General features: G+C 41.5%; 1 protein-coding gene across 2 annotated transcripts in view; it reads right to left on the bottom strand.

The window, feature by feature from the left end:
* Window positions 1-27,187, bottom strand: part of TENM4 (teneurin transmembrane protein 4) — a 394,575-nt gene that overhangs the window by 247,901 nt on the left and 119,487 nt on the right. The window contains exon 4 of one of the 2 annotated variants that reach the window (XM_068930642.1): window positions 13,353-13,562. The exons of the other annotated variant lie outside the window; for it this stretch is intronic. Coding sequence (XP_068786743.1) covers window positions 13,353-13,562 — 210 coding nt within the window. The remainder of the gene's footprint in view (window positions 1-13,352; window positions 13,563-27,187) is intronic. 2 annotated transcript variants of the gene reach the window in all.

The raw sequence follows: 27,187 nt of genomic DNA, 5'->3' as shown, positions 1-27,187 counted from the left end.
TCATTGAGGGAATGCCAGAGTGACAGATTAAGTACAACACTAATCCATGTGCAGTGTTTCTACTGCACAGGTGTGTTCAGGGATTATCCTTCTGACATGCAAGTCACTTAAGCCAATCGCTAAAGATCCTTTCTCTTTCTTTCAGTTCCTCAATCTGAAATAAATTTTCTGTGGCTACTGTGCTGAAAATCTTCCAAGCAAATTCATACTGTAAAATTTGGTACTTTACCACTGCCTCATGTACACAGCAATTTATCAGCCATTGTAGCATTGAAGCATTCTAGTCTCTTCATGTCTCAGCAGATGAAACTTTTCTACACTTTTTAAAAGAGATCTCAAATATTAGCCCTTTCCAGTGGCCTGCAAAGAACAGCTTGAAAAAAAAAAAAAAAATAAATGAAAGCTTTAAGAACACCTCTAAATCCTGCACATAAATATTATGCTAAGCCAAGGTGGAGACAAAAAGTAAAATAGATGCAAGAGCCCTGAGACCTGTTTGAAGTTGTCAGATAAAAGTTAGTACATACAAACTCCCATTTAGAGGCAAAAGTAATTTGAAGAGGTTCTACTTAATGGACGGCATAGTGAATATGGGTTCTGGTTTCCAACAAAAATGACATGCAGTAAAATATTTAGGCAATCTTTTGAGAACTAAGTAGCATTTCATAAATTAAGGGGCTTTAGTCAGCTTTCCACGTGATAGCAACCAGCTCACAGTTCAGTGAGTCAGAGGAGAACTGTTTGTATTTTATCCCAGGATGGATTAGAAGAACTTCTGGCAGGGACTGACACTGATATAAGCTGTTCCAAGAGATTTTACAGGGAAGAAATTGAAGACAAATCCAACTGTTTTAAATAGAAGCTGCTATAACATTCAGCACAAGCCTAAATTCTTACTGTTTGGAAATTCATGTGACTAAAAACCAAGACACAATTTTCAGATAGGTAGGGGAAGTGCCTTTGCAAAGTTCACAGTTATGCCTGAAAATCATTCATGGCTCATTGCATTAGTAGACAAGACTTGTATGCAGATCTAGTACCTAGATGCCTAGTTATTTATGTATTTTAATATGATTTCCATGTGTGAACATCGTGGCTGTCTATAAGTTGGGGCACACTCCTGTTCTTACTGAACCATTTTCAGCAGGTGAAATCAGGTCTAGAAAATGCCTTGCAGACTGCTAGAAATCAATTGCATTGAAGCACTCAATTGTATTAAGTGTCTCGGTGTAGCTTTTGGGAGAGAACATAGTGTAGTGGTTGTTACAGAAATGGGAGAATAAGGGAAGATGAATCCCCATCGTGATTCTATCAGAGAATGCCTGGGTGACCTCAGGCTAGTCACTTCTGACCTCTGTAAAAGGGAGATAATCATACTTATCTGATTCAAGGAGGTACCAGGAGACCTAGTGTTTCCTAATTGCTTTGAGATATACACAGGAAAGGCACAATATAACTACTTCTGCTATTAAAAACAGTTAGATGGGTTAGGCTGCTGGAAATATCTACTGGTGACACAATAGATTTTACCCATCTGTGTAAAAGTGTCAAGTACTGCTATTATTTTGACCTCATTGATAAAGAAAGGATGGGTGGTCTGGTAGATTGAAGCACATTTTGGCTGGAAGCTATTACCCTTTGAAATGACCTCTTGTTTCAAGTTTCGTTGGTATATCAGAAAAGTTACAGGCAACAACAGTAATGTTTTCTTTAATTCATTGTATAGAAACAATAAAATCGGCTGTGACTCCCCCGACTTGCTACTGCTCTATACTCACCCTAACGATATTTTTCCTAAACAAACATATGTTAATAGAAGGAAGCGACAACATTCCCTTCTGTCCCTAACTGGCCTTTCCTTCTCTGGGTAACCAGAGCATATGTGAAGTTATACCAACCTCAGTTGTCCCATACTATTAGAGAGGGGTAGAAAAATGTACTGCAACACAAAGAAGGGTAGCAAAAATGATCAGGGAGTAATTCATGAAAAAGAATGAATTTCAAAGCAAGATGCCTGAATGAGGGACTATGTGGACTGGGGTAAGAGATGGGGATACAGGCATATCACAAGACAGGAAATCATAAAGACGTTCAGTTTTAGGGAGAGAAATAGTTTAAGGTGATTTGGGCAGGAATTAAGTAAACTGACTATCAAGGAAAACAGCTGTGTTACATTATAGCATGGCACAGGCAATGAGCAAGTGCTAGCAGTTTTATTGCTGAAACTAGACTTTGGAGAACTTTTATAAAATCTACACATTTGGCCAGGCCCGGTGAGGCAAGACTCTGGTAATGGCCAAGCGTCAAGGAAGGGGTCAGTGTGTAAGTCCGTTTTAATGCTCTCCTTAAGCTAGAGTGATCCATACTGATCTCCATTTCATTGCAAGAATTTTATCTCAGAAATATCTATTTAGAATTTAGATATTTACACTTCTCTCTAAAGTGCTTGTTTACCATGGGATATCTCACTAGATCCTTGTTTTACTAGCTCAGTGTGCTTGTGAAGATGAAGCATTCTGTCACTTATATCAGTAATGTAGCCCCCATCTACGTGAGTTTGAATGCCGGACTTGGCTAATGCAAGAAACTTTATGCCGAACTCCTTATGAAATGCTCTGTGTCCTATCACGTTGCCACGATACTGCCACTAGATTTATAGCCATAACTAAATCATCCGATCATACCACTTCTGTACTGTGCTTCTTCCATTACCACCTAATGTATCAAAAGCATCGATTTTAGACTTGTGAGCTGTACTGCTGAAGCACTCCAAGATCTTGCAGCACTTTATTATATTCCAAGCCCACTCTCATAGCTGTCATGCTAATGAGGCATGTGTCACTACTTTAATTTTTCTCAACCAGGTCACAAAGCTCAATTCTCTCTTAATGTGGGAGAACCTAGAGTCCAATTCCTGAGCTGTCACGGCTGGCTGATTTTGAATAGTTCATGTGATGACACAGAATCTCATATCGCTGGCCTGGCCACCACAACACCCCTTCCCCCACACGGTGAAAAGAAATATGGCCTCTTAAAGGTTCAGAATGTTTTTTCCTATTTATAACATGTTTTACATATCATGAACCCATTACTCTGGGGCATGCAAAATGCTGAAACTGTAACTCAAGATTAGAAACTGTAGAAAGTAATTAGTAAGGGCCAGCTTTTCTTTCTTATTTTGATAACTCTTACCAACGAGACTACTTGCTGGTTGACATGCTTATATAACTTCATCAGCAAAGGGGGCAGAATCAGGCTCCAATAGTTCAAGTAACACGGAATCACTTGCTGTTTCACCTCACCAATGCTGCCTTTAGTGAATTGTTGTGTATTTTTATGCAAGAAAATCTAAGCTGCTTTGGCATGTCATCATTAGCTAACATTTTGTAAGCAGATGTGTGATGTACTAAATGTCTGCAATTTATCAGAATTTATCAGAATCTGTCACACAGTCTTATGATTTGAGCCATTTTATCTTTTTGCTACCCTTTACCTACTTTACGAGTAGGCTTTCATTAGTAGGCTTTATTTACTAGGCCTAATTATTACACGGGAAGAGAAGAAAGATCTGTTAAATCTTCCCTTTAAAAGCCAGTCCAAACCTTGAAGAGATGTTACAAAAAGGGTGCCCAAACTTATTGACATCCACTTCCCTTACAGAGATGTGAGCACATTTTAAAAGCCAGCAATAAAGCTCTGTGATGCAGTGGATGTACCAACAGAATGGAGTGGGACCACAACAGCAGTATTTTTCATTTTCTCTCAAGAATCTCAAAATCTTCAAAGGTTTTAACAAATGTATGACCATCATTACCCCCTGTTGTATATGTAGAAGAGTCAGGCACCAGCATTTAGGTGACTTGGCCAAGGCCACAAACTAGGAACAGTAACCAGTCTTCTGACTCCCATTTCCATGTATTTCACATTGCAAAACATTGACCCCGCAGTGGTGGATTTTGAGCTAATACTAGTCATGCATTTTAAACACAATACCAGCTATTCCATCTGTGTTTGGAATTTCTGTCTAAATATACCTGGTAGAAAATAAAAACAAACAAATTTTTTAACTCTTCAAATTCTGGTATTTTCCAAACTGCCAGCAAAATGAATTCTTATGTGGGGGGCGTATACTAGGGCTTGTAGTCCTCAAAGGCTTAACCCAATTGACTCTTAAGGAACTGTGACAGTCTTTTATATAAATCCCTCCCAGATCAAAGGCTTCTTCTGTGCCAAAACTGTCTATCGCATCAGCTTTACTGCCATGCATGGGCACTAAGGGCTTGATCCTGCTTCTAGATACACAGCTAAAGATTGCTTGCCCTTGAACAAAACAACCCTACTGCTTGCACCCAGGTACGCATGGGAAGTAACTTCAAAGGATACACCGTCATTCACATACGCACAGCAAGAAGCTGCACTATCCCCTCTTGCCATGTTCCAAATACCTGTTTTCAGAAAACTTACACTGTACCCACTGAAGGCACTTTTTCTTCTGAGCTGCAGTTTCCACCATTTTAACTTGATCCTTTCCCTTGTACTCAGAGCCTCAAAGCATCCACCCAGAATACCTAAAGCTATCACTGCTTTATTCAGAAATTTGTTAGGGTCACATGATGGTTTGAAAGCTGTGGTTGAGATTAATAGGGCGCCGCAATAAACACTGCGAATAATGCAAAGCACAGAAACAGCAGAGAAGGAAAAGGGGGGAGACATCTTCTGAGGCTACAGAGTTATTGGATGTTTAGTTTTAAAGAACACAGAAGTTAAAGAGAGACTTCTGGCTTCTTCACCCTTACAAATTAATCAGTGATTCCCAGTGGCCAGCAAATTTCAGCTTATAAATAAAGTTCAAAGCCCTCAGGTCCTCCTTTTAAAATGGAGACATATGGCTTGAAAAGAGCTAATGGGAGAAGCCTTCCCAAAGTTTGAATTCTTTCCCAACTGACAGATCCATTTCCCTATAATAACACAATGCAGCCACAAGTACACGATCATCACATTTCCTATATTTTATAATACATTGCTCTTCAACACTGGCTTTTATCTGGTGGCTGGAAAGAGTTCGGTGAACATCAGCCCTGACTTTTCAAAGTGTAGAAGCCACATGGCCCCACAGCGACTGAGAGCATATGCAGTCTCCTAGATGATCCTCAGCCACATCGGCTTCAGCCCAGATATGATACGTACCTAGAAGGAACTAGTTCAACTGCTGTGCGCCCAAAAATCTCAAATATTTTTTTAAGGATTAACTCACTCTCTTAACAACTTGATGTCTGAATGGACGGAGACAACGGTCCCTTCTTCTTTTCTCATTCACATTACTGTAAGCCATGGCTAGTTCCAGTAATATCAACTGATTTATACAGAAGAGGAACTAGTTTGAAAGGATACTGAAGCCAACGGCTTGCTGTATTCTCATTTTACAGTTGAGAAAACTGAGGTTAAGTTTTTTTTAGCTGAGGAAGCCTTTGGCAGAAACCAGAAGGCTCAATTCCTAGCACTTGCTCCAATCCCTGGACCACTCTGCCTTCTATGTTTTGCTCTCCTAAAGCTGCCCAGAAGCATTTTTTCCACACAGAATCTGATACTTTGGGGGCTTTGTTTCATGTTAGTCACAAATCTCTCAGCATAACCTGAGGTAGACCAAAACACTGGCAGTCCTGCAGTGAAAAAGCATCTAATGGGCCATAAATTAATGTTTCATTTCCTTGAATAGTGTAATGATTAATTCCTTCTTCAGAGTAAGGTTTTGTTGCACATTTGATAGTTACACTATAAAGAAAGTAACAGGGTTTTTTTTTTTTTTTTTTTTTTTTTTAACATCTAAAAGGATCAAAGCCAAAACGCTGCTATTTTTGTTTGTGCTCTTGTAGTTTGACTCATCAAATAGATTTCTCTCCCCAATTCTGTAAAGAAAAAGGTAAAAAAGATCCTTCTTGGATGAGACCTTGTACAGCTTGTCAAGTTTCAACTCACAGTGATTTTTTACTGCAGATATAAACCTCCGAAAGTAGGAGTTTCTAATGGAAATGCTGACATAACCTTAACTATACCAATGCTGCTGTAATGCTCAGGTTACTAGGAATATTTCTGCTGCCAACTCAGTTTAACAAGTCTGAATGCATATAATGTGTTCCAGTTGTCTTTCCTCAGAGTGGGGCTCCTTTGTGCACACTTTTCAATGTGGCTTGTATTAAAAGAAAGAAAAAGCGCTACTCCTATGTAAATTCATATACACGCTGATATGGTTTTATCACAGCTAAAATGCTATAAATCTGCTTTAACTGATTCAGTGTGTTCCCTACTGGCCTGGAAAGGTGACTCATTTCACTGCTGCCCTTCACTGCATGTGACAATGATAACTTTGCTTTGTTCTCTTTGGAATATTTATTCTTTGCAAAGAAAACTCGATTTTCTGTGTATTCAGATTATCCACTCCTGGACAAATCTACTCCTGTTTGAGCCAAAAGGATTTTAGTGGGATCAGGATTTGACCCTCATTATGCTAGGAATCTAATCCAAATGCCTCCCACCAATACCAGTGATATGAATCTGGTCCTACGGCAAACGATTTGCTTCTCACCTTTGGCTCATCCTGAAACCAAATAACTACTAGGTTAAACAAATACACTCACGAGGGAACGTAAATTTACAGGGCAAGATCCCAAGCAAAAGCAAGGCAAGCGGGCAGCTCTGGAGCTTCATATCCTCAGAAAGATCTGCAGCTCGCAGACTGAGAGCCTTCTGGTCTCTCCTCCTGGTAGCGAGAGTGAAACAGGAGGAACAAAAACTCAACAGGACAGCTTCACCACTCAGTGAACAGGAGCAAGAATAATTCATGATCTGATCCTCGTCACATCTGCCAGTTTACGACTCTTTGCTTGATCTTCCAGAGTCTAAGAAGAAATGACTGATGCTTAGGAATTTAAAACCTGAGCTCCGTTGTACGCTTTACAACCAGATAAATTTTGGGGAACTATTTGAGGTCAAATTTGCAAACATGTCAGAGAATGTCTGGATGGTTTCAGTGAAGTTAGGAGGAAATTCGAGTGGATTTCACCTGCGAAAATTAAGACAAAATGAGCAGATTCATCCAAACTAACTTCTCAGGCTTCTATATTAGGACCACAGATAGCTATCGCTCTTTCTACAGTAAGTGGAAAAAGAGGTATCTCCTAAAAATGATTCAGAACCTGATGGCCTGAAATGCCTCTTACTAAATAGAAAGCCTCTAGTTAAGTAAGCAAGAAACGTATTATCTGACTGAAATTAAAATGGAGGAAATTGTGTCATGGTGTCCCAGGTTCAACTCTAGCCATTTGATTTTCCCAAATCAGAGGCTAAATTCAGTGAAAAATATGAAAAACTGATTTTCAACAGATTTTTTTCCAAGTTCCTCTCCTAATAGTTTTTTAAATCACTGCTATTCTAACAAATGTTCTTTTTTAAGAACATTGTAAAGCTATTGCTAAAATAAACATCTTTTTAAACTATTCCTCTTTTTAGTGTGTTTCTTTCCAAACTTCTGAAGTTTTGGGGGAGGAGAAAAAGTGTGAATAAGAAACATAATAACCTAAAAAATATTTTTAAGTTGTCAAAGGATACTTGGACAAATTCTGGCTACATCTTCCTGTTCCTCAGTTTCCCTTCCGTAATTATGAATTAACATTATGAATAATGCTGACTGATAATGGACTTTGCAATTCTCTGATAGAGGATGCAGAGACTTATCATCATTATTATTACTTAACATGCACTTGAGCAGTAAACCAAAGAGCACTGTGTGAAGACAAGACACTGCAAGAGAATGGACCCTCCATCCACTAACCTCTTTGGGAAAAAAAAAAAAAAAGCCTCACATAAAAGGAAACATAATTTAATTGGGATTTATTATTAATAATTAGATGAGCAAAATATCAATTATTAAGATTACATTATCAAAGGTTCTCTTGCTCTCCTCATTCAAATCCCTGAAAATTCTCCACTTCTAAGAAGACTTACATGACGCTATTCTTCCTTTGAAATGTCTTAATAGTCTGTGTCTTTAGGGTTCCCTGCTGCAGTTTGATATCTCTGCGACTGTCTCTTACATTCCAGTACTGTAAACACCTAATCCGATGCGTGAGCAGGACAGTCGGCTTCTACAGGAAGACTAATGTGTCCAAAGTAGGACGTTCAGACATCAGAGCAGTGATGCCTAATGGAAAGCAGGCTGATGCTTATTTCAGCCTTTTGGCTGGTCACACTGGGCTGCAGAACTAGTCTGAAAACTGCAGTGTCTGTGTGGCAAGGTCAGCCTGCGTTTTTCATTTGTGCAGCATAAAGCATATCAAGGATACTGCAGAAATTAACAGAGAACATATATATAAATGGATTAAAAATTTTCAGCTCCTGAGGGCAGAAAGTGCCCTGTATTTCTGTTTGGAAAATGACTTCCTTTTAGATACTGAAAGAGTCCAGCCACAGCAACAGCAGCAACAGCAGATGATCTGGTTGGTTACCCACTATACAGCACCACAAACCCACAAATTATACCAAAGTAAACTATTTCAGAAAATACAAATATGGCTGTTGTAAATTTACCAGATAGTCCTCATTAGCCTTTTTATGGAGGACTTATGGAAAATCTGGGCCAAGTCATTCAAAAATTAGGTGGAAAGTCCCTTCTCAATAATAAGAAAGGGAGGTAAATTAGAAATAATGATGTCTTCAACGGCTCAAGGCTGATCATTACAGATAAAAATACCTTAAAGAGAAAATGGCTCTGATTCTTTAGGTTACACATCAAGAGGCCTAGACTGATCCACTTTAGTTAAAAATCAGAAGAAGGAAGATCTTAGGAAAACTCACTCCTTCCAAGTGTCCAGAACTCGGCACAAAGGACAAGTAGCAAAGGCAGTACATGAATCTGTCGCAATTCCCTGACTGTGATTTTGCTGGCCAACGAGCAGCTTGCTCATGCAGACCACATTGAATAGAAGCAGCACATTAGGTTTTTTTGTTTTTTTTTTCCTTTAGCCTCTGTGGGGAAATTGGTCCTGATTTGGCCTATCTTCCACCAAAAAATCGAGTCCTATGAAAGCTGCTTTCAGCTCTTAGAATCTAATCTGGAATATTTATGGACATACTTAACACTGCACTTGTGAGCAGCTCCCCCTGCCCCCTGGCACTGACAACGGCAATCTGTGACCGAGGCGAGGGATGCACTGTCCATGCTTCAAACAACGCTGAGCACTCCTCTTGGAATTCAAAGTCTGATAACGCAGAGAATTACACCTTCACCTACTGTCTCTCTACAGCAGCAATATCACTTTGGATGACAGGCAGCACGGGCCTCCACTAACTCTTTTTGTGAGTAAATGCCTTTACTGGTAGCAGAGGAACAGGACTTGTCCAATCAGTGGGTAGCTACATAAGGCATCACTAGGAATAGGAATGTATTTAAGGAGGAATCCAAAGAAATTGGGGTACACACATGCATAAGTGGATGATAAGATTCTAACCCTTCACACTAGTTCCCTCCTGCACAGACTTCAATAGGTGTTATCTGCAGTGGTAACTAAGTAAAGTAACTTCTAGGACTGGAGAGTCAGTTTTAGATATGCTTCTAACTTTCTGCTCTTCTTACTTCTGATACAATTTAATAAAAACCATGCCATGGTCTCTAAAGTGATGTGCCAGAGAATTAAAATGCCCCAAACCAGGGGTGACTTTGGATTTTGTGGATGCCATATCAAGCGTGCAGAGGTTGTTTCATGTGTCTGCATCTAGCCTTCCTGTCTGCCTGAAATGAGTAACTTGGAGAAACACACCAGACCCCACAAAAAGACAAAAGTACCCTTCATACTGAATGACTGCTCATTGATGACAGAGCTGAAAGAAGTCACGCTCTTCAACTTTGACTAAGAGGAAACATGGTCAGTATTCTCAGAGGAATTTGAATGTCAACCTTCCACAGATTTCATATATTTTTCAAAATCTGTTCTCTGCCATTTTGCACATCAGCTCCCCATGGGAGCGGATGGAACCGCTGTTCCCTTACCTCACTGGTATGCCAAGCAGGAACGTACCCTTAACGTCCCGGGTACCACATCTATGGATCCTGAGGGGAGGATGAAGGAGGTGGACAGCAGACAGTGCCAGGCGGGCGTGCTCTTCCTAAACAGCGTTCCCTAAGGACACTGGACTTTTTGGATTGATTTTGCTGGTCAGATCATTTACTGGTGCAAATGAAAGGCAGATATACATGCATACATACATATATATTTACTGACTGACGGCAAACCGGAAGAACCAATTAGTGATTTTGAGTGCCTACTAAGATACCTCAAAGAGGCCTAATTTTCAAATAGTGCTGAACTCCTCAAATCAGACAATTTTAAGGTTTCTGAAAGCAAACAACTTGAACCAGAGACATCCAGATCCCAGTTACTTTTGATAATTTTAGGTAAAGATACAGGATTCTTCGGGAGTTCAGAAATATAAAAACAAATGTGAAAAGATCCAAGTCTGAAAAATCTTTCCTTAAAGTTAACAGCACAGGTACAATAGGCATTTGGGATTTTTAATGTTCTAAGTGATTTTCACTTCTACATTACAAGTGAAAAATTGGCTTGTAATACATCTAATACCAAAGTAAAAGTTCTAAAAGATGCCTTCATGTTTATCTACTTATTTAGTTTGTTCCAGCCTTTATCTAAAAGTTTAGTTGGATGTTTTCCTGGAAGTAAAACTATTATGGACATTATTACCTTCCTGGAATGAAAAGAACTCAGATAAAGAATAGCCTACTGTATCTTCAAAAAGTAGTGTATTTCTTAAGTTCCATGTGCATTATATTTGCAATTTACATGGGGATTTGTAACAGTGGTGCAGCTCCCTGGGTGTTACTTACTTTGGATGGACTTCTCTAAGGCTGAGTTTACACAGCTGTGGAAGGAAAACCTAGCCACAATCAATTAAAAAGTACAACACAAATCGTTTGGACAGCATTCTCAGGCTGTCCTGCTGTTGAGATAGCTACTATTCTCAGAGAATGAGTGTTCCAACTGTATTAAACTTAGTCCTAAGCAAAATAAGCTTTTACTAATATTCACCATTTAGGGAGCATAAAGACCTGCCTTTGTCATTTAAAGTTTAAGCTGACTAAGCCTCAGGAAAAGAACATTAAGGAACTAAAGCAATTAAATCCATTTACAGAGCTCAGAAGAGTCTCTGGTTTTTAGACATGATGGGCTTGTATGGTCTGTGCTTCTTATTCGTATGAACTCTCAGATTATGGGCTGATAAGTCAGTGTGGCTTTCAAAGGTCACCTTTGTTTTTCTCCTGATAGCAGAGTGATGGTGACATCCTAACAAGTCACCAATGTGCTGGCGCTACCTGCACCTCTGATTACTGAACAACTAGAATAACCAAGCAAATGAAACCCCTGACACCCTGTCTTTTTGTGGGACGTATTTATTACTAACCTGCTGAATCCTACACATAAAGAAGGCCTCAGGGAATGCAGCATGTCTACAAGTCAATGCAAAAAGTATTGAGAAAGAAAGAGGAGGATAAATAAGCAGGCAGCTGAAAAGCCTAAAGTCTAACTAACTCACCAGCACACCAATAATACAATAATGTCATCAACTCACTGTGGACTCTAAACACTGTTTTTTTCTGTTGTACAGCTAATTAGTAAAAGAAGCGATTACGGTCTTCAATCTCGCTTGCTTGCTTTCTTTCCCTCTCTTTTTACCTGGAGGGCATGCGTGAATGTGTACATATATTTTTCCTACATGAACAAAGAACAAGCGCATACATCACGATGTTGAAAACATTGGGTGGAGCGTGAGTTTGGCTTTATTTCCAACAACAGGGTCATCTACATGATTTCAGATGTGACTGCACTGTGACTGCAAGGAGTGTGTGTGTGCGCGCATGTGTGTGTGTGTGTGTGTGTGTGTGTGTGGCAGGGTGGGAGGGGAGGGGGGAAGCTGAATAGAGGATATGAATTTTAAGCAGCTTCCTGAATGAATGCGACACTGTATGTCCCCCTACTCTCCTTAGGATGACAATTCAGAGCAGATAACCTTCTCCTTTGAAAAGCCCTGAAGGGAAAGTTTGTTTTTACCATAACAAATGCAACAAAAGAGAAGAAAAGAGAAGCTGAGAAAGGGGATGGGAGGTGGTGGTGGGGGGGGGTAAAGTAAATGTCAAACTTTCTCCTTACTTGCAGATAACAGCATACTAGGAAAACTTCTTAGAAGCTTGACATAATGGAGTTAAGTTGTTGCCAGCTGCTGCAAACCTCTTTCTCACCTTTCTTTCTTTCTTGATATCTTTGAATGCTTTCTCCTTCATCATAAATCAGACCTGTGAGCAATTATCACTCAAGCCGGATGGCAGCGGCCTGAGTGGTCACTGCTATTCCCCTGCTGTAATCTGCACTTCATCGGGTTACACTATCCTAGATGAAATTTCGCATTTCTTTGCCAATGAGCATTACCTCTCCACTTATGACTCACTGTCTTTGCAACACAGAGCTGCGGATCCCGTTCTTCTTGCACCTTGCTTACACCGCACACTCCTTGCCGGGCAATTTTGGTGTCAGGGAGTGCTGAGCACCCTCAGCTCCCATGCTGAGGACTGGGTGGCGGACGCTCTCAAAACACTGCAGAAGTGCTCGGTGGTGCTGCTGCCTGCAACGCTTATCCCGAGGGAGTCTCCCACCGCCTCGCAGGGAAACGTGGAAGCAGAAACCCTCCTCCGGCCTGAGAGGCTACAAATAACGCGCCGATGCCACTGCCACTGAGTTGAAACCCTCAGGTTTCAGGCGTTTGCCATTACATCCCCGCGGGCTAACGGCCAGAGCCGGTTTGCGTCTGTGCCGGCCTCGCAGGACGGCGGGGTCTCGGCCGAACCGAGCGCTCGGCCGGCGCGGAGCCCACCTGGCCGGCTCGCTCCCCTCCCTGTAGCATCCTTCGCCTTTTATACCCAAGTGAGTTTGTCGCACGAGTTTCTCAGGCCGGAGGAGGTGCAAAATGACAGTTTCTCCACTGTCAGAAGGGGCTGGTTTGAAGTCGCTGGTACCTGACGGCTGAACCGGCGGTCGAAGCGTCCCAGGAACTTTTGGGGCAGCCGTCCAGCAGCGCGGGCAGCGAGCGGGACGCGCAGGCCCCGGCCGGCCGGTCGCCCCCACACACGCTCGCACCCGGCCGACTTTTTACCACAGCGCGAAGCCCCTCACAACCGGCCCTCCCAGCGAACCTCCATCCTCGCTGCCAGCCCTCTCCCCCCACCACCTCCCAACACACACACCGCCCCACTATCGGACCAGCAAGCAAAGTAGGTAGAGAGAGTCACTCACCGTTGACGGGGGCACAGAGGTTTCCAGAGCCACTTTTAACTAAGAATGAACTAGGGACAAACTCTTCCTCAGAGTCAGAGTCCGGGGCTGGCGGGGCCGCGCCATTGCCTAGCAACCGCCCCGGGCCCTCATTGGCCGGCGGCGAGGGGGGAGGGGAGGGGGTCTGCTCGGGGGGGGTGGAGGAGGCGGACGAGCCGCGCAGGGCAGGACCTGCGGACCACAAAACACACACGTCGACGTAGGCACGGAGCCACAGACACACAAATGAAAGAAATTAAAAAAAAATAAAATAAAATAAAAACACAGAGAGACAGGGGAAGGGGTGGGGGGGGGTGGGGGGAAGGAAAAAAAAAATAAAAAAAAAAAGTTGAGCACGGGGCACGAGGAAAGGCCGGCCCCCGCCGGGAGGGCGGCCCGCTGCACATATCTGCCTGCCCCGCGGGCCTGCGGCTGCCGCGCCGTGAGGTGATGCCCGCCGCGGCCGCCCCCCTCCCCGTTAGTTGTACTTTTATCGTACTTTTATCGTACTTTTATCGTACTTTAATCGTACTTTTATCGTACTTTTATCGTACTTTAAACCGGAGTGGCGCTGCCCTGCTCCAGGTGTGGCGGCTGAGGAAGCCCGCGGCTTCGCTGCTGCGCCGGCGCGGTTAACGCCATGAAATGGGCGCTGTGGCCGAGGCCGAGCCTCGAAGCCCGGAAATTTTTCCCCATGTATTATGATCCCGATTTTTTTTTTTTTTTTTTTTTAAGCGTGAAAAAGCTACGGTCCTTTTGGGGACTGCGTTCAGCCCTTCCGCAAACATGGTTTACAGTCCCAACGGCCCGTCACCGAGACCCTTGGCGCGCCGGCCGAGGCTGCAGGCGAGAGCCCGGCCGTGCCCCACGGGGCTGGCGCGGGCCGGCAAGCAAGCGACAGGAGCTGACGCAGGGCAGGAGCGAAACCCGATCCGGGCAGTGTCATTTCGTCGATTAAAATCAGGCGAAATGCAGCAAATCAGATTCTTCAAGTAATCCTTCTTTACTTAAAGCGGCTCCTGATGGAGGAGCGGCTTCTACTGACTCCAGGGAAATTGGAGCAGGTACCCGGAGAGCAGATCCAATGCGGAAAGCATACCGCACATAATTAGCAGTATCGGGGTCTTATTCCAATCAGATTTCAAACAAAAATGGCAAATCAGACACCCCAAACTGGTACAAGGACTTTCAGGCAAGCGTGGAGGTCAAATATGTGCAGTACATCACTAAAAACAGAGGGAATATAAACACAGACATATAATAGGTTAAAATACAGGACAATACATTTGAACATGAGCTTTTCCCCCTTGATGCATTCGATCTGAAAGTCATAATGATTCACGTTCCACATTTTCCCAAATACTGAAAAGTTAGCATGCAAAATCCATCAAAGTAAAATGAGGACAAGAAAACTAGCAAGCTTTAAAAAGAAATCTGTTTCTAAAGAGCACATTTTGAACGTAACATACCACACAACATAGCTGTACAATATTTCTTACAAAACATAACACGAATGCTTTAGAAAAGCACACAAACCCAAAACAATGAAGCAGGCTTAACATTTCAGACCCCCAAGGTTGGTCCTATCAAATTTCTTCCCACCTTGGTCATCAGTTCTTCTCATGTCAAGCCCCTGGATGTCACCTCCCTGGCATATGCAGTTCTTGTTAAATATAATCGAGGCAGAAACTGTTGGGTCAGAGGCCAAGCCAGGGAGCTGGAGGGAATATAGGCTTGTACCTGTGCTCAGAGACACTCAAATGGCTGTAAATCCCTGGAGAAGAAGTCTGCCTTGCTAAAGAGCCTACAGAGGAAGGACATCTGAAAATACAGTTGGGATCATGTTGCACTGCATCCCACACATCTCTGCCCTGTGGTGGAAGTCGGGCTGCCCTCTGGTGAAAAAGCCCTGCTTTGAGGGTCACAGACCCCAAAGCGTGGGGTCTTATATCTCCAGTGATCCTGGAGATTCACTGCTAGCTGAAGGTTTGCTCTTGAAATGAAGGAGCAAAGTCTACTCTGCATCATCCTCCCTGTTGCAGTGGAGTTTTGATGAGCTCTGAGATGTAACGAGGTTTAAATCATGTCTTTAATTTGTTCCGCATTTGTTACAAAACAGGATGATATATATTTCTAATACTCTGCAGCCAGCGCCTGAATTCTAATGTGATGATGAATAAAATGGAAAGAAAGTGTTAAATCAATGTTTTCCTACAGTCCCATCCTTTGCAAGTCCAGTTCTGCTCTGTACTTTGTAACTTAACTCTGTGGCCATCTTCAAGTTGATTGGGGGACGCATTTTCCTAGCCATCAAGAGAGACAGACTAAATTTAAAAAAGTATTTCAAGCCTCTGTCTCATTTACCCCAAATCCAGGAAAATGCATAAAAATGAGGTTACTGGTGTGACTAATGCTGACAAAAAATTGGGATGGTAAATGAAAGGAGGCCCTTTACGCTCTCCCTCTGTTTGGGTCAGACAGCATACTTCGCACATCTGTACATGATGAGACATAAAGACCAGTAGCAGAATGAGCTGCATTTCGAATCAAAAGCCTAAGCACAAAATGTCACTGCTTTTGTCAGTCTGCATCAGAAACTTTCTGCTATTTCCATGGGGTTGCAGGTTGGGGTTTTGGTATATCAATTCTTTCTGCTTTCCTCATCTCCCAGTATTGTAATTTTGGCAAGAGGAAAAAAAAAATCACAAGAAGAAGAAGAAGAAGAAGAAAAAAAAAAAACTCTTTAATGAAAACTTTGGATTTTAATCAACTGCACCATTACGGACTACACATGCAGAGTTCCCATGGGTTTTCACGGTAGCTGTATGCACTTTCAGAAGTGCATGAGCTGACCTTTACGATGGAAGATTTCCCAGGAATCATGCATACTAACCATATTACTGAAGGCTGTACCAATGTGAAGGGCACTGGCACACACAACCGTGCCCCCTGCAAGATTCCCTCTTGGGCCCAAAGTATTGGGGTGGATGCAACAGGAAATTTAACAAGCTACCGGACTGAAGGTACGCACTACTCAGCTGTACTGAGAACATCCAGTTAAAATGCACGGAGAGCAAAGTGCCTTCCTTTTAAGACATCAGCAACTACTTTTGTAACACCAGAGTATCTTAAATTTCAGCCAGCGGGTCTTTTAAGAGAATTCCCTCCTTTTCTCTGCTTGGACAGAAAGCCAAAAATTAAATCTGACCATCTCACAAAAAAATAAACCGAGAGAGAGACAAAAAAGATAAAAGTCTATACCATTCTCACACAAGTATCTCATCGAATTTACTGAAACTGTAGGTCCAAGTAAAACAAGCAGGATTCAGCCCATAAACTTTCATTCCAGCTGCCAGAACAAAATTTCTAATTGATTAGTACAAAATGAATTCACAGCAATACTGGGTTGCTATGGAACCTGAGCAAGTAGGCCAAGTCACTTTGCAGTATGTGCTGTTTCTCCTTCAAAAACACAAAACAGAAGGACTAGATAACACATTCATTATGCACACTCTTGCAGTTTAGAATCTAACTAAAAGAAAAACAAAACTGATTCCAAGTATGGGCCCCTTGGCATCAATTTGTAACAATCTTATATATCCGCTTGCAGTGAACAGTCAAAATTATGTTCTTTGGACTCGAGGCAGGAATAATATAAGCTGAATATCTCTGCAGGAATGATATGTTACTTGCACAAGTTCAGAGGAAAACAGAACATAAACTTCTGTTTTATCTATGCGCCGGTATTTCAGATTAAGATTAAAAAAAATCAGGGGAAGATATGTTACAGTCTCTGGTAGATTTATGAAAGTACTTAGGAAACACAAACTTTGGAAATAAGGTTAACACAAAGAATCTTATTTCCCAGCTTTACTAAGTAGCCCCACAAAACTTAAGCAACTGCTCTAAATTTAGGGAAGAGATAGACCAGAGCAGGGTCTAAATAGCTAGGGGAAACTAAGACAAATGATAAACATACCTTCAGTTTTTACTACATATTTGACTGTAATATTTCAGAATACTGTGTGTTTGTAGAGTTACTCTGTCTCTTGCAGGATTTGGCCTTCAGATATAAAATGAGTGAATTCGTGCTAGTGTGAATAGAAGGGCTGCCAGGAATACAAAACATTCAAGGGTACATTGAAATGAAGGACAGCAAATTGTTTCATGTATTATATTCTGTGGGTTATATTGATATGCTTACAACTTGTCCTGAAGCTGGTAGAAGAGTATGGATATATAAATGCTGACTTTTCACAGCACAGATACCATAAGGCAATGGGACTTAATATTGGTCAATATACCCAGAACGGTATTATCTGCAATCAATAAATCATTAATATCAACTTTTTTCCCATAGTACCTTCTCCTATCAAGCTTCAGCCAAGAATCGCAAAGGGCTTTGCAAGCATTGAATATTTAAGCTTTGTAACACTGGTATCTGTTACTAGGTCAACAGGTAAAATTAGATTGTCTGGGGTGTAGAATTATACTTCTTACAGACAGGGAAACTAAGGCACAGAAAAATGAACTAATTTGCTTCAAGATGCATAGTGAGTCAGTGGGAGAGTCTGAAACAGAAAGGATAATGCTATATTTTGCTTTATCTGTGTACTATATCTCTACCACTGAAATAGTCTAAAAGCCTGTTTATCACACTCAGAATATTTTTAATTAGCGGAATTCTCACTATAAAGGAAGGACAGGGGAGGAGGGCAAACATACTGCACCTAGGTACAGCAACTACAGTAGCTATCAGGCAAGAACGTTTGCATTAAGTCATGCCACTGAACATGCTTAGGATATATACAACTTCAATGCAAGAAAGTATATAGCAGTGGTACTAGTGAAGCCTTAATTACCGAAACAAAGGCGAGCACTGTTCTAAACAGAAGTTCATCACAACACTAGCCTTTAAAATCTAAAGCCCTGAAATGCATTGTAGATTCATAGGAAGGCTGAATAAATGACGGCAAAAGCGTATTCTGTAGTCTTCTGGCTGAGTTTATTACCCTGTCAAAGAGAACGTAAACAGATGCACTTCATTTTTCCTTCCCCTCTCCTTGCTCAGTGGTTTTGAGTGATCTTTATTGGCACCCAAACTAATCTTATTGATCTATATTAGAACTGTAGCTAGTCTTGAGCTGCAGAAATCCATGCCCTGCTTTCACAGTGGAAATGCACAGCTACCTGTATCCTGACAAAAGAGATTAATTAATAAATAAATCTAAAACTCCGGCAATTTCATCCCACACTATATCTAATTGTCTAAAACCCTACAAGCATGAAGCAGTGCGGGCATCAGGGCATCCCTGCAGCACCTCTGAGATGGACTGCAGACACATGGGAGTTAAGGTGAGAAGGGCAGTGCCCTGTCTGCTTAGCAGCGTTCAGTTCCCTGAAGAATATAAAAGACAGTAATTTGTTCCACCTGTATTTCAGGGCCTCGGAAATCCTGCTGAGTTGAGGAGGAGAATGGAAGAATATCTGGCATTTTGCTTTTCAAGGTGAGGGGAAACATATTATTTGAAGAGGGGCCCCTGACTACCATGTGGTAAAAGGCTGCTTTCTTAGCCTTGGTAAGCTGTTCCCCCTCAGAGACAGAGAAAGAGGGAATTTTTCCTAAGGGACATAAAGCATTCATGCCTTTCTCATGGCAGCATATCATGCCTTTCATATGGACAGTATAAAACACCTCTGGAGAAAGAGTAAGCTGGACTAGCTGTCTGGCAAAATATGTCACTGAATCACAGGAGTAAGAAATTGTGGAGATTTATTACTATTCTTCAACAATAGGTGGTCACAACATTGTTAGTTCAACAGGGAATATAAAGCTTGTGTTTAGAATTGATTAGAAAAAGCAGTCTTGGAAAACTACTCTTAGCTATTTATATTTCCTGAAGTTCCACCTGCACTTATGTTTATTTAATTTAATTTAATTTTGTGTATTTGATTTATAGCTATAGAGCCAGAGGGGAAAATAAATGAAATAAAGGGGGCAAATGAATATAATCTTAACAAGAAAAACCTGGGCAGCTGCCATGTCACTAAAATTAAGAAATGAGTAGTTGGGCCTTGAAAATGAGAAGTAACCACATGCCCTGTATGAAGACTGGCATATTGGAAAAAAGAGTCGTACAAGGTTAAGAAGGAATGAATAAATTCACTTAGACTGAAGGGGAGTATGGAGAGCATATGTTACAAGGACTTCACCAGCCTTGTGGGTGATTGGTGTTCCTCTTCCCAAAGTGCGTTTTTTTTTCCTCCCCTGTGCTATGAACAGATGCAACGATTTTCTTTATCCATTTGCCAGGATGAGGCATTCTCTATGGAGCAAATCACAAACCGGACTGTCAGCAGGAATTCAAGAACATGACCTTAGGCAGATCTTCCTCTGGAGGCAAAACTTCTACAGTGGCTGCAGCTCTGTGAGGGGGAATGTGATGCTGGGATGTAGAAAAGCATCCCACCTGCATGCCTGTGTTATCTGCCTCTGTCCTGGCACAGATCACGGACTGAGCATTTGGGCCTTATCCAGCTATTCCCTGAATGAAGCACAAGGTGGAAAGGGACAAGAAATAACCCAGACCTCAGATCTCTTTTACCCCAGCTCCAAAGGTTACGAACTCAACCCAAAAAAACAGCAGAAAACAATTATCCTTTGAGCAAGATGGAGAGGAGCAGGGAGGAAATTGTTCCCTTCTGAAATTCAGTTCCTCCGAGGCTTGGAGTGCTCTGGAGCAGCGCAGCAGCACTTAGAGTTTTTTTGCCAACACAAGAAAATATTACAGCAGATTTTCAGAAAATTACATGGGCAATTGCCTGAGCCGGATACTCACGTTGCTCATTTGTAGGCACAACAGTAGAAGCAGATCGTATAAGTTAGCTACACAGTTTTCTGAACATCAGTCTCCAAGGCTGAGATTGTGCTGTTATTCAAAAGCACAAACAGGTAATTTAATTTCCAAATATATGGGAGATCGCTTGTATCTCTTTCGAATCAAAGAAATGAGGATCAAGAAAGAAACCCTCTTTTCTGATAGAGCCAGCATAAACAGCCCCAATCAGCACAGAATATCTTTTCTTCTTACATGTGAAATATTTACACAAGGAATTCACATCATCTAAAGTTTTAGGGGAAGCACAAACCCTTAATTATGGATCAGCATTACGAAAGCTCGTGCAGTTTTACTCAAACCTAACTTGTAAAAGAATAATGTAATCAGTAGGAAGGCTGATGAGCTGCCTGTGAAATGGCCTCTCTCAATCTGACACTAATGCTCTATCTGATCCAAAACACCCAATATAAAGTATAACGTTCTCTGCAAATGATTGCATGCAAATCTGCTAAAAGGTCCATTTTCTCATATTTGAACATCAAATGTAGGCTTTGTAGAAATTGCTTTCTCTAAGCTTAATGCTAACAAAAAAGGTTTGCACTAGCCTTGCAAAATTTTTCTCCTGATATGCTTGGTCGAGGCAAAGCAGCAAGATTTCCCTTTCTTACTCCTGTTGCCCTAGCAGGGAAGAGTTTATTATACATGGGCTCTTGCAAGACTTTTTTGCTTGCTCCAGCAAATAATATTTGCACAAACAATTTTGCAAGGTGTTTTGAACCAATTTTTTTAGAACTAACTACTGAAGTAATGCCAAAGGAGACAAAAGTGTAGAATGCTAGAAACCAACCAAAATTGCATGACATTTGAGCACATGTACCAGGGAGCAAAACTAATTCATCCTATGGCCAAAATCCAAAGCTCAGCTCATGATCTTTGCAGGAACCGCTACATTTGGGACCTTCCTAGAGAACCTTGGCCAGGTTGGATGGGTAGTATGTTGTTAAGAAATTAAATATGTATTTCCTTCTGTTAATAGCTGCTACCGAGACAATCTCAAAGGAGGATATCTTGAAAGGAATAAAAGTTACAATTATTAGAGAAATCTAGGACTTTTAGGGGGAGATGAATGAAAGGGAAATAAGACATACTACAGTGTAGTGTTTCTGCAGTCAGGGGAAGCAGAGCCTTTCCTTCTAGAGACCTCTTATGTTGTCTGCAATGTGAATTGGCGATTCTTATTTATCTGACTTGGTTATACAGGGAACTTTCATTGATCCTAACCTAGGTCCCTGAGGAAAAGTGGAATGAACCCAGGGCTAAATGTCTAGAACTGAAGGCAGTGTCTATTGCCTGAAGCTAAGATGATCTCACTGAGATGCTTTTGTCAGTGATGTTTCAATCTGCTTCAGAACACCTGAAGGTCCTGTCGGATATGGAGACTTAACATTTGCCTTCCAAGCTCACAGAGGTGCTGCACAGAAGTGATAGGAGTGGAGACTAAACTGGGAGATCCAGGAACTTTGAAGCAGTGATATTTCATCCTTCTCTCAGGAAGAAACATAGCCTGCTTGAGTAAGGATGGTCCAAGGAAAACACGAGGCTGCAGATCTCTGGAGAGTGACAGAAGCGTATCATAGTTATACTGCGATGAGGATCTAGCCCATATATCAGTAGGTTCTCTGGGGAGGAAACTGCCTTTGGGTGAGAGGAGTGTGGCCTTGAATAAAGAGATCATATCTGCTGCTATTTTGGGTAAAGTTACACTCTTGACTTCGCGTTTCTGCACTGCATAAAACTGATGAACTTACTTGTTCAGCCTTTTATACTTACTGGGACAATTTTCTCCCGATCATCCTCTTAATCCTCATTAGGGTTGGTTGCTTGTATCCCTAAAATTTGATGGAGGTCATTTTCCAGTGACTGTTGTTTCTTATATACTGGTCAGCACCCCTTAATTTTAGGATATAGCAGAAGATTCCTTTTACAGTGCACCATTTCAAACAAAGCAAACGGCCTCTCTTCAACGTCTAAGAGCTATGGTTCAGAAGATCATTCTCTCTCTTCAGTTGAAAAGAGAGATCAAGACAACCTAGTGCCTTGGCAAAGCTCTCCTTTGACGGACCCTCTGATGGGATCTGAGGAAGGAGAAAGCTTTATTTTCCATAGCAGTTTCCTTCTGTGAGCTAGCCCCAGTACCCTGGAGTTGAAAACAATAGCCTGTGTCTCATAGAAAGGGCAAAGCTGATGCAGAACAGGAGCAGTATAGCTGTACCAGAATGATGCGAGCCTGCGTTAACATGCTGTAGTCACATGCAGAGCTGATTAGCGTGGGCACAGTGCCATGCTAAAAGAACTGCACCCCGAGCTAGTGCCTCCACGTAACGCTGCTGTGGATGTGCTAGTCCACATGATCCCTAGGTGCGTCTCTCTGCACCAGGGTTCGCAGCGGGTGCAATTCTCTACCCTCTGACTCTGAGAGAGACCTGCTATGCTACCTGAGGAAGAACTCTTCGGACCTGTCTAATCTGATCATTATGCATTGGACTCTTATTTGATGTCCACCTCATGTTCCCCCAGGAAAGCATCTGAATCCTTCACGTACCCTGTGCCTGGCACAACTCATTAAAAGATCAGAGCCATCCTACATCTTCCAGTGACATCTTCCAGTGTCACTGCGGTCTTTTTTGTCTATTTATTCTGCAGGCTTTTCAAGGCAGAGGTGCTTCTCCTTGTGTGTTTGAGGAGCTAGCAAAGCAGCAGGACCTTGATCTTGTGTTTGGCTATTAAGTGTTCTTGCAATGCAAAACATAACAAAAAAAAAGAAGAGTAGAGAAGTTGTTTGTGCTTGAGTAGAGTAGCTGTAATTATTTTGAATGAGAGTTGTTTGCAACGTTCTGCAGACAGTGAGAGGCTGAGAGATTCCCTTTGCTACAATCTGAAGGGAGAACAAGCGCTGTGCTTCCAAGGAGGTGGAAGTGAAGACCACAGACTTACTGACAAAGCTTCAAAGAAGATATGCAACCCTTGTTGCTGTAATCCAAAGTTTCTCCTTATACACCTGTTATTCTGCTTCCTTTTCCCAGAAAACTTTCTGAATTGTTGCTAAAACAAGGAGTCAAAATATAGCCATGCCTATCTCGAAGATGCTCTTCTCTGCTGAAAAGGATTCCCAATATTGCCAAAAGAAGTAATGCAGGAATATTAGGCCAGGAAAAACTGGCATTGGACCAAAAATTGTGATGTGCTTTAGGTTCACTTCAAGCCTAGAACAATATTGGTAAGCAAAGAGCAACAGTCACCCACAAGAAAGAAGATGAAATCACTAGAGATTACTGAATGGAATTTACATTCCTAAAAAAGGGAACTATTATTTTACCTCCAAAACGACTGCAAATCTCTCAGCAGACTGTAAGACAACAGACGAACTGCCAAAATGCGATACCAAGACTTGACAGAGTTTAACAGATGTCTTTGTTGTTACTGTTTTTTCTCTTTCTCCAAGGCTTAGATTAAGATCATTAAAGCTACAGTTTGAATACCTCTGCTGACTTCCACCATATACAAAAAAATCTTCTGCTTGACTTTTGTTCAGTCCCCTGCTCAATGGAAAATCTGACATTCTTCAAGGCATTGTACAAAGAGAGGTCTCAAATAAGATTTTTTTTTTTTTTTAATAGAAGGAAGGTAATTATAATTCAAAACACATACAGGCACATGAGAGTTATCTGCAAAAAAAGCGAGCAGTTCACAGAATGATTCACAACAGTATGGGGTATATTCAGCTGGGCTAAATACAGGGAAAATTGTAACCTCTGTCTCTTTCCCTTAATAGTTTCTCTTTCTCTCATTCCTCCAACCTCTGTCTGCTTTTCTGTGGGACAATTAAAAGAATGGGTTATCTTCAAGGAAAAACAGTTTTAGAAAGATAAGGCCAATATTAGAAAACAATTTTATGCTTGGAAATACAGCATGTGAACCCACGTAAAAACATGCTGCAAGCACTGCTAGGGCAGAACAAACTACTGATCCACCTTGTTTGCCATCCTTTCCCCATCCCTGACTAATTCCAGCTGTGCAATACTCCCACAAAGTGGTTAATTACACCACTATAGGGAGAAATGTCTTGTTGATACTACATGGTAATCAAAGTTCTGTAATAAAGCAAAATAACTAATAGCCCTTATTTTTGTCCTGACTACTGAAACAGTACATGCTATTCATATTCCAACTCATGGCTAATTCTTTTAGTCAGGCTAAGGTGCTTCTCTCAAAACTAACATGCAACTAACTATAAAATACTTCCTCCAGCCCTTTTTCAAATGTATTGGTTTTGATTTTATCCAGTGATAAAAAGCTCACAGGAGCAGGGAATCCTTCTGTTTTGGATGGTAAAAAGCCTTTTTTGGTTATCTTGTCCATCTCTGAGGGTTATTGAAGGTGCTATTCACTATTGCAAAGAGGTCCTTTCTATAACAAGTCCAATTTTAAGTTCCCAATCAATTAAGCTGGGCAGCCTATTCCAGAGTCTAATAGGTCTAACACCTCCCGTTCTGAAATGTGCTTATATTATACTGCCCTGAACACTCTTCAGTAGGCTGGTGAACAGACTAAATAACGTCTTCTTTATCTCTAATTTTGATGATTACCTGCCTGACCTTTTTGACAGGCTTGACCGTCTGTACATCATTCATTATTTTTACAGCTATTTTCGCTCTTGCAGTTCTTTTTGAACTAAAGGCCCCAGTCTGAAAGAACTCTGCATACCCATCTGCCTTTCATCAGATTACTACTCAGCCCACATGTGTATTGGCCAAATGATTCAAATGGAGAATCTCTTATAAACAGGCCTTTAGGCACTTCTGTAGACATTACTGCCATTCCACCACTCTTTAATGAGCGACTCTGGCTCAGTTTTCCCCTTATTTTTTACCTTTTGGCTATCCCTGCACACACTGATAAAGCCCTGTTTTCCCCACACCCTTTTAAATTTTCACTACACATACAAATACTCCTTTTTCTCTCCTTGAACGTTTTTTGAAAGATGATTTTCATTTGGAAAAAAAAAACAGATTAATCTAAAGCCCAGTTTTCCACAAGTCTGTTATAACTCTCGCAGAAGAATTACACAGAAACAATCCTGTGCATATTACCTGTAGGTATTAAACTTTTCAGCAGTATTTTATTACAGAGTTTTCTTGTCCTATATACAGACAAACACAGAGAAAATTACGGTAGCCATGTTATTTGTATTTGTATTAGGATAATTATCCGAATCTCCGATTCCCTCACTTAGTATAGGCACTGTAATTAAGCCATTTAATTGCTCAGTGTTCTCTAAGAACTGACCTTGATGTGTTCAATGAACTGATATTAGAACAAGATAGGAAATAATAACTAAAAAGAACGTGAAAAGTCTTAAAGTGGCAAAAGCTTTTCAAAATGTATGACTTCTTGGTTTCATATAGGATCGGTTGTTATTTTGTTCATAAAGTGATAAAAATGACAGAAGACAGCAAAATGAATGGAAATGATGCTGGGGGAGATCACCGAGGTCCGAGGTGGTAAGCCATCACTTCAAGGGACTACCTAATCCTGTAGGTCTCTGTGCTCATTAAGTGTCTTCCTGCTTAACCTGCAAGTTCCCTGATTTTTTAACTCAGAGGTACTGATCTCCTGCCTGTTAAATCACTAAAACATACTGCTGCTTCTCTCTACCGAGTGAAGTGCGTTCCTCCTCCTCATTCCATCCGTGACACCAATGTCTGCTGCACATACACACTGAGATGAAGAGCCATCCTAAGTCCACTCGCATCCCCTGAAAGGCCTAAAAGTAGCTATGTATAACCATGGCTTTATATTGCACCCAAACTGAGTAGACCCTAGAAGTGAGGTTTCCCACTTCTTGGGAGAATGCTCCAGTTGCTAAATTATTACAGAAAGGGTGGGTATCATCATCACACACCCGCCTTCAGCAGATGCCTAGGCAAACGGGGACCCGAAGGCTTCCTATTAGTTCTGCTGGAAGAGTAAAATACTCATGTGAGGAGACGCATAGGAGGCATCAAAGTTTCCTGTGCAGTCAAGGTGGACAGGGATTTCATACTTCAGGTGGACAACAACCTCCCCTGCCTATCACCAGGGGCATCTACCTCCTTCCACTTCCACTTTCACAGGACAGCATTTGGATTGATTTTCTGTATAGACTGGATTTCTCCCAATCCATTTGGAACCAAATGTCCCAAAGTTCACCAAGCCTCTTAGGCATATAGGCTAAGTGGCTTTGTCCGCCTAAAAGTCATGATCGGCAGGTGTCTTTCCTTAGAGTGAAGCAGGAAAATTTGTCTTTCTTTACTTAAACTGAAATGATGAAGTCAATGAGAGTTGAATCACTAACACCAAGCAGATCAGGACTTTTTTGGTAAAACTGGAGCTTTATTTTTCAGAGGCATAGAAAATCCAGAGCTCACAGTGAAATCAAGTGGATTTTGATGTGTGTTTCTTCAGATAAACACACAAACAAACACACAAACAAAATTACACTTAAGTGCCGATGCTTAAAATCACTAACACACTTAATCATAAACATGGGTTGTTTCCAAACCTAGCTTAAACAGCCAAGAGGCACCTGAACGCAGTATTTGCACAAAGCGAGTGAGCTGTATTTTTAGTATTATTGGCTGAAAAGTGATGCTGTCCATCCCTGTGCCTTTGGGCATAAGGTAAACTACCACTCTCTAATGGGAAAACAACACACATTTGGAGAGGTTTTAAGAACAACAAAAGCTCATTGCTCCCTGTCATAGGTGCAGTATAGAGACAGGTTACAGTAAAACTCATTTATTTTGGGGACTTCTGGCAATGAGCAGGTAGAGGCACTATTAGCAAACTGTTTTGCACCTGAAGGTTTCCAAATGCACTGCTTATCTAAAGCTGTTTCAAAGGCAGTTCTGGCTGGACCTGCCTGCTGTTGCACAAAAG

The sequence above is a fragment of the Struthio camelus genome, chromosome 1, assembly GCF_040807025.1.
Source record: "Struthio camelus isolate bStrCam1 chromosome 1, bStrCam1.hap1, whole genome shotgun sequence".
NCBI lineage: Eukaryota > Metazoa > Chordata > Aves > Struthioniformes > Struthionidae > Struthio > Struthio camelus.
Note: the sequence above shows the minus strand (reverse complement) of the source record. Positions and strands in the feature narration are given on the sequence as shown.